This window comes from Heptranchias perlo, chromosome 15 (genome assembly GCF_035084215.1).
Source record: "Heptranchias perlo isolate sHepPer1 chromosome 15, sHepPer1.hap1, whole genome shotgun sequence".
In the NCBI taxonomy this organism is placed as follows: Eukaryota; Metazoa; Chordata; class Chondrichthyes; order Hexanchiformes; family Hexanchidae; genus Heptranchias; species Heptranchias perlo.
The window spans coordinates 46,179,522-46,195,251 of NC_090339.1; the positions used below are offsets into that span (position 1 = coordinate 46,179,522).

At 42.7% G+C, this 15,730-nt stretch overlaps 1 protein-coding gene across 2 annotated transcripts in view; it reads left to right on the top strand.

Moving 5' to 3' along the window:
• The window catches only part of amot (angiomotin), a 126,017-nt gene that overhangs the window by 8,650 nt on the left and 101,637 nt on the right, over nt 1-15,730 (top strand). The window contains exon 3 of one of the 2 annotated variants that reach the window (XM_067997155.1): nt 1,703-1,753. The exons of the other annotated variant lie outside the window; for it this stretch is intronic. Coding sequence (XP_067853256.1) covers nt 1,703-1,753 — 51 coding nt within the window. The remainder of the gene's footprint in view (nt 1-1,702; nt 1,754-15,730) is intronic. 2 annotated transcript variants of the gene reach the window in all.

Consider the following 15,730-nt stretch of genomic DNA (forward strand, 5'->3'; position numbering starts at 1 on the left):
ACGGATTCAATTAATTTTAATAGTTAGATCTTGTTATAATAATTAATTTTCAATTGGGACATGTCAAATCCAAACTAATCAAACAGTTGCATTTTTCGGCTCCCACAGTGGCAGTTTCATTTATTAATAGTGTGGAGACCTATACAGGTACAGATCCCTGACCACAAAGTGTACATAGTGGGAGTAATACTTTTTATAGAAAGCAACGTCCAAGTACTTGCCTGCTTGAATGTCAGCAGATAATTTTATTAACACTGAATATTTTGATGAGCATGTCATTTCAATTGTATGGTAATTCAGTTCCCTCCCCATATGTGGCTCGTAACATGTATAAGCAGATCCTTGATAATATCAGTATTCACTGTGGGGGAAAAAAATCAAAATGAAATTAACAGAGAAACAGAAAAAATGTTAACTTAACTATTATTCTTGTTCAATTTTTAAAAAGGAATCCCGATGGTTTTACTTAGAATGCTGGTCTCCATCTCCCTGCAGATACAAGTCATTGGCTGCGTCACTTCTGATTTGCCGCTATGCTCACTGTGGCAGATCCCGATCAATTTTCCAGCAAATTTTGGTGTAAATTCACCACTGGAGGTTTGGGATGGACATTGGTCTACCTTATGGTGTTTATCACCAACATTGCCGTGGCAGGAAATTCCCAGCCAATATAAATGCAGCAGGAGTGATTTTCTCTGTAGACTACACTGACATCTGGAATAAATAAAATTAGAATTCTCGTTTTTTTTTGTTTTGAACTTTAGGTTGGTTACTGCAATTCCACAGACACAATGGCAGTGTTCATAACTTGCCAATTCCACTTTCTGCTCTGAATTCTGTGTACTGCACACCTTCAGTGCTGTTCTTTATAGTCCAGCATCAATCATCATTCTCAGACCTGCTTAACAATCTGTCTCAAAACAAAATACTAGCAAATGAGTTTGCCTATATTTGGTACATTTATTTATTTTTAAATGTCTGATGCTTAGAATGGAAGTAAAACCATCGGGATTCCTTTTTAAAAATTGAACAAGAATAATAGTTAAGTTAACATTTTTTCTGTTTCTCTGTTAATTTCATTTTGATTTTTTTTCCCCACAGTGAATACTAATATTATCAAGGATCTGCTTGTACATGTTACGAGCCACATATGGGGAGGGAACTGAATTACCATACAATTGAAATGACACGCTCATCAAAATATTCAGTGTTAATAAAGTTATCTGCTGACATTCAAGCAGGAAAGTACTTGGAGGTTGCTTTCTATAAAAAGTATTTCTCCCCATAGGTGTTATGCAAAATATGCGGTAGCTTGTAGAGAGGGGGACCGAAAATAGTAGATGTCTTTGAAGAGGGCTAAGATGAAACATATTTACATTAAAGGACTGCAGCCAATGGCAGATGCCTGGTTCTGCCTCTGTGGCCTGTTCTTCTTAATGTAAATAACTATGACTTATCTGATTTCCTTTCTCATTGATTCACGCCTCAGTAGCATCTCGCAGCCACTCGCCCTGTATTGTCATCAGCACTTGCTGTCTGAAAAGTATTATCATTTTTAAAAAAAACAAAAGAAATAGAGAAATACAGGCTTATATTAAAAATCAGAACTGTTGCAGATTTCGAGGTGATAACATTTTGCTCTTCGAAAAGAATTTGGATTGTGACGCTTTCTATTAATCATGTTATAATATTCTGTTTTCAGAACACGCTGTAGGTGGACAAAGGCTTGTTGAATTGGATGATGCCCTGTTAGGTAAGAGAGGACTTCTGCGAATGTGTGATGATCGGAGTACCGGTTCCCATTCTTCCTGTTTTGCTAGAACTGCAAGATGGCAGTAGGTCAGTTGCAGGCTCTGCAAGGGAATCAGAAAAAATACTCAAAACTGAAACAAGCACAGGCCATTTTTTTTTCTATTTCCAATTTTTACTTCTGTTGCAAAGGCACAGACTCATGCTGACATAGGTTCTATAGATGCCCTCTGGCACCTTTGTCCAACTGGCTGTTATTCATGCATGAAGAAGTGTGACTATGGTGGGGTGGCATCACAGATGAGCATAATCCTGTTCTTCCCTTATGTCGACATGAACTACTTTTCAACAGAGGAACAGGAACCTTGGCTGATTTTTCTTTTTTTTTTGTTGCTCTCCCCCTCATCAGTCCAAAAATGCTGAGGCCAATTTAGCACCCTACCATTGCTCCTGGCTGATATCAACTACCTGAGTACAGAATGGGTATTGCACCCAAGACCTTTTTGGTCTGTATGACTCAGTTCTACACTTGGGCTTTATTGGTCCACCTGAGGCATTGGAGGGCTACGTGTGAAATGTTTTTAACACTGCTTTTTGGCATCAATAAAAGTGACCGTGAAGCTCTCGGATTGTCATAAAAACCCAATTGGTTCACTGATGTCCGTGAGGGAAGGAATCCTGCTGTCCTCACTTGGTCTGGCCTTATGTGACTCCAGGCTCACACCAACATGGCTGACTCTTAACTGCTCTCTGAAGTGGCCTGGCAAGCCACTCAGTTGTATCAAACCGCTACACAGCAATTCAACAAGGCAGCCCACCAATACCACCTCAGGGCAACTAGGAATGGGTGATAAATGCTGGCCTGGCCAGCGATACCCACGTTCCAAGACAGAATGAAAAAAAGCATGCAACATTTGTAGTTGTATCCATGTGAATTGGAATATCTGGAAACTTACTGACTTGCTTTTTTGGGTGAATTTTGTTAGCAGGTAATCCATTTCCATACAGTAATTCAGTGCATTACCAGCTGGTAACTCATCAGGGAATTCAGGTGACATTAAACTGCTCAAAGCTTGCTCTCAGGATTTATATCATCTGAAACCTCTGTGTATTGCTGCCATTTTTTCTGGATGGAATTTAACTACCTAATTGTTGTGTTCACACATACAGGCCAGCATTGTGTTTTTTTGCAGTGCATTTTCCCCAGCTGGCAGGGGAGAGGGTCTGCCGGCCAGAAGTGAAAGTCACAATTGGACTTCTTACATATGCAGCAGCTTGCGAATGTGTAGACATTTCTGTGTAGCCACTGGTGCCAGCACCAGGAGCCAAGGCACACAAACCCCACCCCCTCTTCAATCTGAAGCTGTTGTGCCTAATATAAACTGTCATTACTAGGAGATGTTCATATGAATTCTCAGGCTTTTTGCTTGACCTTTCAAAGGCGTGCATTGCAGGATGTTGTGGAAATATAAAAATACCTTTGCAACGAGGGCAGATAAATAAAATCACCTGTCTCTGAAGAATTGAAAGTCAAATGAGTCAGGATGGGAGTTGCCTTACCTGGAAGGCTAAGTATTACATCATGCTCTCTTTTTCAGACTAATTGGAATGTATCTGTTTGTTTCTGTAGCAAGTGATGGTGAAACCAGACTGGATGTGACTGGGTTTGGTAGTCCTGGGTATTTATCCAAGGATCAGGAAAACCAGTTTTAACGTACATTTGGGAAGATCATTTTTAAAATTTTAACTGGAATAATTTCTGGCTCCACCTAATGCCTCTCCCTATGCTACATGTATTTGATGTAAGGAATCTTACAACACCAGGTTATAGTCCAACAGTTTTATTTGAAAATCACAAGCTTTCGGAGGCTTTCTCCTTCGTCAGGTGAGTGTCGAGATTCATTGATAATTACCTCATATATAGTCATAGAACAATGCCTGGTGATTACAGATAATCTTTCCAACTGCCCGTTATCAAGGCCATCAAATGAATTGAATAGTGTTCAGACAGAGAAACTTTAGATACCCCAGACAACTGAATATACAAACGGCCAGAACCAAAGAAAGAAAGAGAGGGAGAGAAAGAGAGAAACATTCGAAAGGAAGAGAAAGAGAAAGAGAGAGAATGACCAGTTGTATTAAAAACAGATAACTTTTTTTTTCCCCTGGTGGGGTTACGTGTAGCGCAACATGAACTCAAGATCCCGGTTGAGGCCGTCCTCATGGGTGCAGAACTTGGCTATCAATTTCTGCTCGACGATTTTGCGTTGTCTTGTGTCTTGAAGGCCGCCTTGGAGAACGCTTACCCGAAGATCGGTGGCTGAATGTCCTTGACTGCTGAAGTGTTCCCCGACTGGGAGGGAACCCTCCTGTCTGACGATTGTTGCGCGGTGTCCGTTCATCCGTTGTCGCAGTGTCTGCATGGTCTCGCCAATGTACCATGCTCCAGGGCATCCTTTCCTGCAATGTATGAGGTAGACAACGTTGGCCGAGTCGCAGGAGTATGAACCATGTACCTGGTGGGTGGTGTCCTCTCGTGTGATGGTGGTATCTGTGTCGATGATCTGGCGTGTCTTGCAGAGGTTGCTGTGGCAGGGTTGTGTGGTGTCGTGGACGCTGTTCTCCTGAAAGCTGGGTAATTTGCTATGAACGATGGTCTGTTTGAGGTCGGGTGGCTGTTTGAAGGCGAGTAGTGGAGGCGTGGGGATGGCCTTAGCGAGGTGTTCATCGTCATCGATGACATGTTGAAGGCTGCGAAGAACATGGCGTAGTTTCTCCGCTCCGGGGAAGTACTGGACGACGAAGGGTACTCTGTTGGTTGCATCCCGTGTTTGTCTTCTGAGGAGGTCTATGCGATTTTCCGCTGTGGCCCGTCGGAACTGTCGATCGACGAGTCGAGCGTCATATCCCGTTCTTACGAGGGTGTCTTTCAGCGTCTGTAGGTGTCCATCGCGTTCCTCCTCATCTGAGCAGATCCTGTGTATTCACAGGGCCTGTCCATAGGGGATGGCCTCTTTGACATGGTTAGGGTGGAAGCTGGAAAAGTGGAGCATCGTGAGGTTGTCCGTGGGCTTGCGGTAGAGTGAGGTGCTGAGGTGCCCGTCTTTGGTGGAGATTCATGTGTCCAAGAAAGAAACCGATTCTGAGGAGTAGTCCATGGTGAGTTTGATGGTGGGATGGAACTTGTTGATGTTATTGTGTAGTCTCTTCAGTGATTCTTTGCCGTGGGTCCATAGGAAGAAAATATCGTCGATGTATCTGGTGTATAGCGTTGGTTGGAGGTCCTGTGCAGTGAAGAAGTCTTGCTTGAACTTGTGCATGAAAATGTTGGCGTATTGGGGTGCAAATTTGGTCCCCATGGCTGTTCCGTGTGTTTGGGTAAAGAACTGGTTGTCGAAGGTGAAGACATTGTGATCCAGGATGAAGCGGATGAGTTGTAGGATGGCGTCTGGAGATTGGCTGTTGTTGGTGTTGAGTATTGATGCTGTCGCAGCGATGCCGTCATCGTGGGGGATACTGGTGTAGAGTGCCGAGACGTCCATCGTGGTGAGAAGTGTTCCTGGTTCAACTGGTCCGTGGGTGCTGAGTTTTTGTAGGAAGTCTGTAGTGTCGCAACAGAAGCTGGGGGTTCCCTGTACGATGGGTTTCAGGATGCCCTCGACGTATCCAGAGAGGTTCTCACACAGGGTTCCGTTGCCTGATACGATAGGACGTCCGGGTGTGTTGGCTTTGTGTATATTTGGGAGGCAGTAGAAGTCTCCCATGTGGGGAGTACGTGGGATGAGCGCGCGTAGGATGTATTTGAGAGCACAGTCAGCCAACCTGCTGCTTTTGAGAGATGAGGGTGGCCTAAGGCAGTATCTCGTAGGATAAAGCTAGTTCTAAAATACAACCAGCCATGCATCAACACAACATCACCTCAGCAGCTCATTTTTTTTTAAATGTAGAGATTATTGTAGCCTTATTGCAGAGTATTCCTTTAGGTCTTAGTGCATCATGGATGAGTTTGGTCAACTGAATGTACTCGTTCCCCTCCAGACCCAGTTTACTTGTTCACCAGCAGTCTCTTCCTGTTCTCATGTGTTAAAATATTGTTGTAGATTGACCCGATCAAACCTGTGCTGCAGTCTTTGCTCTTCTGTCTTCTGATGAGCTAAACAAAGGCCTTTGACAGTTTTTAACCAAATAAGTCCCTTTCTCCCACCTTGAAAATGGAATGGTGTGATCGGCAGAAACAGAGATAAAGAGTTCAAAATGTAATTTTAGAGAGGAATAATAGAAAAGATTAGATAGAAACAAAAAGTCAAATTCAAGTCAAAAGTGGGACAGAGCCATTTTGGGCAAAACATTCAACATGTTCAATGTTTCAACATTTTTATTAATTAACATTGTGTTTTCATTTTTTTTAGATTTAGATTAATAGTGCAGTATTAAAACCACTCCTGACATTTTAGCAGTTTTATTAATATAATAGTGTTTGTTTCAGTGAGCGAAAAAGTTATTGAATTGGCCAGGAAGATGACCATTGCCATAGACCTGCTAACAATCTGTGAATTAATATTCTCTTCTGTTTGATACCACTACAGTCTATATTGCTCAAAACGTCTGCTTCTCCATGTACTTATTGGATCTAGCAGTGTTGGCAGGGTTCCAAATGGCAGAATTTACCTGCTGCTTTAAAACTTGGTTTTACAAAAACCAAAGACCATTACAAATGTGTCTCAAGCAATGCTCTGGGGTTCCAAATAGCCAGCATACCAAGAGAAAATTGCATAATATCAGTCAATGAACAGAAGTGCATTTCCAAACATTACAAAAGTTGCATGATTCTTCAAATTATTTTCCTTAACTTGCCGACTTTGTTTTTGCAGTTGACAAAATAGTCCGAGGACATTATTTGGTCAGGGGATAGATATGCACAGGCCTGTACAAGTTGCATTTTCCCCTATACCCCTTTTAGTGTGCGGGGGTGGGGAGAAGAGATGGAATTAGAACCAGGAATTAAAATGCACTTGTTTGTAGTTTTTATCAGTTACAAGTCATAATCAGGATAGGTGCAGATTTCACTTTGTCAGCTCTTGTAGCTTCCTACATGTTGTTGTCCTTTAATTCAAGTTTTGCCATACACATTCCCACAATCTCAGTTTTGGATTTTCACATGGTCTTTTTCAGTCTGAGACCCAATCCACTAGCTTCACTTTACATGGCACACAAACTCATTGTCCACTGCAGTCCTCTTGCCTTGACCTGGTAGTACACACATGACACTCTTCGTTACTGCAGTGTTGGTCATTTTGCCCTCCAAAATGATAGCCAGCATTCTCCTTTCATAGAGCATTCTAAAAGCATCCAAAACATTATGTAGCACCTTACAACATGACTTGAAGGTTTACTGCAAAATTAGACCACTTTTCTATGCAGCAAAACTTCGATGATTTAAAAGTTAATTTAATTTAGTTTAGAAAAATTGGGATAAGGGCTCATGTGATTGCTCAGTGGGTGAGTACACTGCCTAACATACTGAGCCTTACGGATCAAAGGCTTCAGGTATCATGCCTGGTTTATGTTGAATTAGTCGATCACACCTGGGATTCAATAGATCTACTACAATTGGCCTGAGCACCCTGGACCAGGGTCACCACTCCCTGTCCCAGGATGCTCAGGCAATTGTAGGTCAATTGCACCCCTTGAGCGGTGATCTAATCAAGGTGTTTAAAATGATTGGATAGATACAGAGAAACTATTTCCTCTGGTGGGGGAATCCAGAACAAAGAGGCATAATCTTAAAATGAGAGCTAGGTCATTTAGGAGTGAAAACAGAAAGCACTTCTTCACACAAAAGGTAGTGGAAATCTGCAACTCAAAAGGCTTTGAATGCTGGGTTAATTGAAATTTTCAAAACTGTGTGATTTTTGTTAGCTAAGGGTATCAAGGGATATGGAACAAAGACAGGTAAATGGAGTTGAGGTATAGATCAGCCATGATCCAATTAAATGGCAGAAGAGTCTCGAGGGGCTGAATGACCTCCTCGACAACAACTTGCATTTATATAGCGCCTTTAACGTTGGATGGCCCGACGAGAGAGGGGGCAAAACTTGACCTCCTCTTGGGAAATAAGCAAGGGCAGGTGACAGAAGTGTAAGTGAGGGATCACTTTGGGACCAGTGATCATAATTCCATTAGTTTTAAGATAGCTATGGAGAAGGATAGGTCTGGCCCAAAAGTTAAAATTCTAAATTGGGGAAAGGCCAATTTTGATGGTATTAGACAGGAACTTTCAGAAGTTGATTGGGAGAGTCTGTTGGCAGGCAAAGGGACGTCTGGTAAGTGGGAGGCTTTCAAAAGTGTGTTAACCAGGGTTCAGGGTAAGCACATTCCTTATAAAGTGAAGGGCAAGGCTGGTAGAGGTAGGGAACCTTGGATGACTCGGGCGATTGAGGCCCTAGTCAGAAAGAAGAAGGAGGCATATGACATGCATAGGCAGCTGGGATCAAGTGGATCCCTTGAAGAGTATAGAGATTGCCGGAGTAGAGTTAAGAGAGAAATCAGGAGGGCAAAAAGGGGACATGAGATTGCTTTGGCAGATAAGGCAAAGGAGAATCCAAAGAGCTTCTACAAATACATAAAGGGCAAAAGAGTAACTAGGGAGAGAGTAGGGCCTCTTAAGGATCAACAAGGTCATCTATGTGCGGAACCACAAGAGATGGGTGAGATCCTAAATGAATATTTCACATCGGTATTTACGGTTGAGAAAGGCATGGATGTTAGGGAACTTGGGGAAATAAATAGTGATGTCTTGAGGAGTGTACATATTACAGAGAGGGAGGTGCTGGAAGTCTTAACGCGCACCAAGGTAGATAAATCTCCGGGACCTGATGAAATGTATCCCAGGACGTTATGGGAGGTTAGGGAGGAAATTGCGGGTCCCCTAGCAGAGATATTTGAATCATCGACAGCTACAGGTGAGGTGCCTGAAGATTGGAGGGTAGCAAATGTTGTGCCTTTGTTTAAGAAGGGCGGCAGGGAAAAGCCTGGGAACTACAGACCGGTGAGCCTGACATCTGTAGTGGGTAAGTTGTTAGAGGGTATTCTGAGAGACAGGATCTACAGGCATTTGGAGAGGCAGGGACTGATTAGGAACAGTCAGCATGGTTTTGTGAGAGGAAAATCATGTCTCATGAATTTGATTGAGTTTTTTGAAGGGGTAACCAAGAAGATAGATGAGGGCTGTGGTCTACATGAACTTTAGCAAAGCCTTTGACAAGGTACCACATGGTAGGTTGTTACATAAGGTTAAATCTCACGGGATCCAAGGTGAGGTAGCCAATTGGATACAAAATTGGCTTGACGACAGAAGACAGAGGGTGGTTGTAGAGGGTTGTTTTTCAGACTGGAGGCCTGTGACCAGCGGTGTGCCTCAGGGATCGGTGCTGGGTCCACTGTTGTTTGTTATTTATATTAATGATTTGGATGAGAATTTAGGAGGCATGGTTAGTAATTTTGCAGATGACACCAAGATTGGTGGCATTGTGGACAGTGAAGAAGGTCATCTAGGATTGCAACGGGATCTTGATAAATTAGGCCAGTGGGCCGATGAATGGCAGATGGAGTTTAATTTAGATAAATGTGAGGTGATGCATTTTGGTAGATCGAATCGGGCCAGGACCTACTCCGTTAATGGTAGGGCGTTGGGGAGAGTTATAGAACAAAGATCTAGGAGTACAGGTTCATAGCTCCTTGAAAGTGGAGTCACAGGTGGATAGGGTGGTGAAGAAGGCATTCAGCATGCTTGGTTTCATTGGTCAGAACATTGAATACAGGAGTTGGGATGTCTTGTTGAAGTTGTACAAGACATTAGTAAGGCCACACTTGGAATAGTGTGTACAGTTATGGTCACCCTATTATAGAGATGATATTATTAAACTAGAAAGAGTGCAGAAAAGATTTACTAGGATGCTACCAGGACTTGATGGTTTGACTTATAGGGAGAGGTTGGATAGACTGAGACTTTTTTCCCTGGAGAGTAGGAGGTTTAGGGGTGATCTTATAGACGTCTATAAAATAATGAGGGGCATAGATAAGGTAGATAGTCAAAATCTTTTCCCAAAGGTAGGGGAGTCTATAACGAGGGGGCATAGATTTAAGGTGAGAGGGGAGAGTTACAAAAGGGTCCAGAGGGGCAATTTTTTCACTCAAAGGGTGGTGAGTGTCTGGAACGAGCTGCCAGAGGCAGTAGTAGAGGCGGGTACAATTTTGTCTTTTAAAATGCATTTGGACAGTTACATGGGTATAGAGGGATATGGGCCAAGTGCAGGCAATTGGGACTAGCTTAATGGTATAAACTGGGCGACATGGACATGTTGGGCCGAAGGGCCTGTTTCCATGTTGTAACTTCTATGATTCTATGATATTAGGACAGGTGACTAAAAGCTTGGTTGAAGAGATGGGTTTTAAGGAGCGTCTTGAAGGTGGAGAGAGAGGTGGTGAGGTTTAGGGAGAGAATTCGAGAGCTTAGGGCCTAGGCAGCTAAAGGCACAGCCGCCAATGGTGGAGCGATTAAAATTGGGGATGCGCAAGAGGCTAGAATTGGAGGAGGCTAGAGATCTCGGAGGGTTGTCGGGCTGGAAGAGGTTACAGAGATAGGGAGGGATGAGGCAATGGAGGGATTTGAAAATAATGATGAGAATTTTAAAATAGAGGCGTTGCTGGACCGGGAGCCAATGTAGGTCAGCGAGCACAGTGGATGATGGGTGAACGGGACTTGGTGCGAGTTAGGATACGGACAGCAGAGTTTTAGATGAGCTCAAGATTATGGTGAGTGGAACATGGGAGACCAGCCAGGAGAGTATTTGAATAGTCAAGTCTAGAGGTAACAAAGGCATGGATGAGGGGTTCAGCAGCAGATGAGCTGAGGCAGGGGCAGACGGGCGATGTTACGGAGGTGGAAGTAGGTCGTGATGATGGAGTGGATATGGGGTCGGAAGCTCATCTCTGTCAAATAGGATGCCAAGGTTGCGAACGGTCTGGTTCAGCCTGTTCCTATGTCGCAAAAGGCAAATTTAGCACCACAAACTACAGTTTCTAATTGGAGATTATTGGACATGATGGTTATAGATTTTTCTTCTTCTATTGTTTTCAGTATAGAGGTGATGCTGGTGAGGCTGCATTTATTGCCCATCACTAGTTGCTCTGAGAAGTTGGTGGCATGCCATCTCCTTGAACCCCTACAATCCTAGTGATGATCGTTTTCCCACAATGGTATTAAGTAGGGAATTCAAGGATATTGACCCAGCTATTATGAAGGAATGGTGATGTATGTCCAAGTCCGAATGATGTAAGACTTGAAGGGTAATTTGGAGGTGATGGTGTTCCCATGAAGGTGTCAGCCTTGGCTCAGTGGTAGCACTCTTGGCTCTGAGTCAGAAGGTTGTGGGTTCAAGTCCCACTCCAGAGACTTGAGCACATAATCTAGGCTGACACTTCAGTGTAGAACTGAGGGAATGCTGCACTGTCGGAGAGCTGTCTTTCGGATGAGGTGTTAAACCGAGGTCCCATCTGCCCCCCCAAGTGGGCATAAAAGATCCCATGACACTATTTGAAGAAGAGCTGGGGAGTTCTCCCTCGTGTGCTGGCCAATATTTATCCCTCAACCAACATCAATGAAACAAATTAGCTGATCATTATCTAATTGCTGTTGGTAGGACCTTGCTGTGTGCAAATTGGCTGCTGTGTTTCATACGTTACAACAGTAATTACACTTCAAAAGTACTTCATTGGTTGTAAAGTACTTCGGAACGTCCTGAGGCCATGAAAGGCACTATATAAATGCAGGTCTTTTTTCTCTTTCCTTGCTGCTCTTGTCCTTTTCAGTGGTAGAGGTCATGGAAGGGAGATGCTGTTGAAGTAGCCTTGGTGAATTGCTCATTCCCTATGTTTAGTGTGTTAAGTTTTTACATGTATATTGTAAATTCTATTATCTTTCTGTTGAGCAAACTCTTGATCTTCAGCTAAGAGGGTTGATGGTGACTTGCTCCCAAGACTCCAAAAATATCCATTTGAACCAGTTGCTAGGGGGCATGTGATAACACCCAGGTGTCAATGACTAATCTTTTGATTTTTAGTTTTGCCCCTTTCATCTCTGTTAAAGCCTCCGTTGTAACTTTACAAGTCACTTTGGGTTGTCAAGGGATTACCCGCCTCGCTTATTCTCAAAACAGCCAAGTTGTTTCCAACAGCAATTGTACTTTTTTGACATTACTCGTCGTTCCAAAAGGACAAGTATGGTATGTGCAATGCTGCAGCATCCTACAGCCCTGTTTATGCATGGGATTTTGAATCTTGTAAGCAAAAAATGTAGTAGCCACCTAGGATTTAAATGCTATCATAGAGAGGTCACAGATCTGTCAGCTATCATTTATTTAAAGTGAGATTCATTCAGTTTGGTTTAAATACACAAGCTATTTTATAGGCAGGTAAAACTGTGCATCTGATTGTTTTTGGCTTTCCATTTTCATGAAATGTGCAGTGTAATTCTGATTTTTAACCCAAGTTAAATTTAGGTATTTGGTAGAGATTCAACTGACAACCTGGGAACATTTTAATCTTTTTATGATTAGCAAACAGCTAAACGGACAGTTGGTTCTTTAACATTAAAAGGGAATAATTAAGAAATTGATTGAAAAGTGGGACGCAGCGGGTGCTTGTTATAGGAATTGGAATTGATACGGGCAAGTACTGAAAGGAGGGCTCCACAGATTGGTGTTTGGAATCCGTACCATTTCTTATTTACATTAATGACTTGGATTCAGAAGCTCAATGTAAACTGATCAAGTTAGGAGGGGCAGTTGAATATGACGAGGCAGCCTAGGAAATATAAAATAGGTTAGACAAAATATGTAAGTGAGCAGAACAATGACAAATTAAATTTATTATGACCAGTGCAAAGTATTTCATGAATGGTGCTGAAATAGAAGCTGAAAAAGAGAGCTAGGAGTTTTAGTGGACATTGCTCGCCATGTTCGATCATTGAGGAGCAGCAATCAACAAAGCAACTCTGTAGACAAAACAGTAGAATACAAGTTGGATAAAGTCATGTTGAAACTGTATAAACTCTGGTCAGCCCACACCTTGAGCAGTGTGTCACATTCTGGCTATTGAGACACAAGACTAATTCCTAGTGTCAGAGGTCTTTAGTAGATCTGGAATGCTACTTTGTACTAACCCAAGAGAGTAGGATAAGGAGGTTCAAACTGGTAAAAGGCAAATTCAGGAGTTTCTTCACACACAGTTATCGATATGTGGCGTGGTCCTTTGAGTAGAGCAGCAGAGGCAAACACCATGGAAATCATTTAGGAAACAGTTGGTTGTCGTGATGTGGGGAACTGTATGGTGTTCAGGCCGAATGGCCTTCCTCGTCTGTATGGGTCCTGTGATTTGGATGGCCGAGTGGAGCTCTGCTGTCTGTCAATGATTGTAAACAATTTTACAACACCAAGTTATAGTCCAGCAATTTTATTTTAAATTCACAAGCTTTCGGAGGCTTCCTCCTTCGTCAGGTGAACGATGTGAAAATGAAATCCTCAAAATGAAATCGCATTTATAATTCACAGAACAATGCTTGGTGAGTACAGACAGTTTTTTCAACTGCCCGTTGCCAAGGCAATCAGTGTGCAGACAGACAGGTGTTACCTGCCAGGTCTCACAGAATATACAAATCACCAAAAAAAAACAAACAAAAAAAAAAGAGATAGAGAGGTAGAAACATAGAAAAGACAGCAACTGACCCGTTATATTAAAAACAGATAACATTTGTTCGCTGGTGCGGTAACGTGTAGCGTGACATGAACCCAAGATCCTGGTTGAGGCCGTCCTCATGGGTGCGGAACTTGGCTATCAATTTCTGCTCGACGATTTTGCGTTGTCGTGTGTCTCGAAGGCCGCCTTGGAATGAGGCACACATGTACAGAGCTCCATTTTCCTGACTGGAGAGTTAAATGTAGCTGGCAACACAATTCACGCTCCTGGCCCCGTGACACTTTAATGCGGCAACTAATTCAAAATAGACCAAATGTTTGGTATAACTGCGCCCTTCAATGAATCTTACATCACCGAACAGTAAATACGTTCTTTATTCCATATGTTTAAATCGGTTTGCAACCGGTCTAGCTCTAATTCCTAGTACTTATCCGATGTTGGACAGCTCTGGGTGAAACAAAAGGGAGTGCGGGAGCTTGATTCATTTACTACAGACGTTTTTGAAAATGTGGTTGTTGCTTCATTGTTATTTACCTGTTTGCAATCGAGCCTGAAAATGTGGAAAGGTTAATCAGTAATTTTTAAAACAAGTAATTTAAAATTGGCAGGCAGCAACCTTCGCCTTTGGTGAATGGACAACGCAGAGTTGAAAATCGCATCCCATGTCGACTATCAAAGGAATAATGTGTCATTATGGAAAAAGGCTACACTGCGAGCTTTGTTTTTGCCCTGAAAGATTGACTTGCAAATAGCGAATCTGATTTGTCTTGTAATTGCCAGACTACCAATCGGAATAGGTGCAGGCGGGACTTCCCTCCCACCCCATCCAGGAGTTGCTGGTCCCTCCTCCCCCGTGGAGTTCAAATGTAACTTTCTTTGTGCGTTTCAGTCGCAGTGAAGTTACTGTAAGCTTTATTCGCGGTTGCTGTGGTTTCCAAGGGGAGGTTCATTTCCTGCATTCCTATCATACTCCCAGAATGAGCGAGAGCAAATTAATAATTATTACCAGCTTGATTCCGAAAGGAAGAGGAAGGAACTAGATGGGGGGACAGGGGAGGAACAAGAAAAAAGTATGATTGTTTTGATTTAGAGATTCTTGGAAGAGTTTAATTTGTAGCTTCACTTATAAAACGGTCGAATATATTAACGATTTTCTACGCTGAGAAAGGAACGAAAATCCTGAATTGTCTTTTAGTTGCAATTGTTATGTGCAACATTCCGTCTTGTTCAAGAAGGACTGGCGGTGGAAAGGGGGGAGGAAGTTGCATTGTGGCCAAAGATTGTTTCAAAGTAACAGCGGCAACGTGCCTGGCAGGATATGCCTCTACGTGGCGATGTGGGAGGAATTATCGCAAAATCCCAGCCCGATCGTTTGCAGTATTGAGAAAGCTCTGAAGTAGGTAAGTTCTCGATCTGCATGCACTCCGCTGTCACCGGGCAGGAATGTGAATGGTTGATTGTATCATCAGATCACGCGTCTGAGCCAGAAGCTATAGGCATCTGTCTGTGCTGCATACCGTATAATGTGTTCTTAGTCTGTTTACATCCTCTTGATAACTTCATTTACATCGATTTTTTTTTCAAATTGATTTAATTCCACTGTTTTTTCTCACTCGTCTTAATTATTGCAATATTTCTGTCTAGCGATTTACTGGACTTCTTGCAAGCACGCTGGAAATATACATGAGAGGAGCAATTTATGTAATTTTTTTCAACTCGGAATGTTAAACTTTTTGAAGAGCAAATGATCTGAATTGTAGGATTGCAACGTATAAAAGGGATGGAGTGATGCCCATGTACAGTATAAAACCAGAAAATGCTGAAGAAGCTCAGCAAGTCAGGCAGCATCAAGAGAAAGAAACAGAATTAACGTTTCAGGTCGAAGGCCTTTCGTCAGAACTGGAAGATGTTAAAAGAATTAAAGTTTTTGAGCAGGTACAGAGCCAGGGAAAGGCCGGGGGGGGGGGGGGGGGGGAAGAACAAAAGGGAAGGTCTGTGATAGGGTAGAGAGGGCACCAGTGATTAAATGACAAAAGGGATGATCGTGCAAGGCAAGGAAGGTGGCAATGGGACAGGTTAAGAAACAAAAGATTGATCAGGAGTAGCTGCAAATGGCAGTAGTAGAACCATTACCAGCACTAGCTGACCAAAAAAATGGGAGCAGTGGCTATGATCTGAAGTTATTTAAATCAATGTTGAGTCCGGAAGGTTGTTGACTTGACTACCT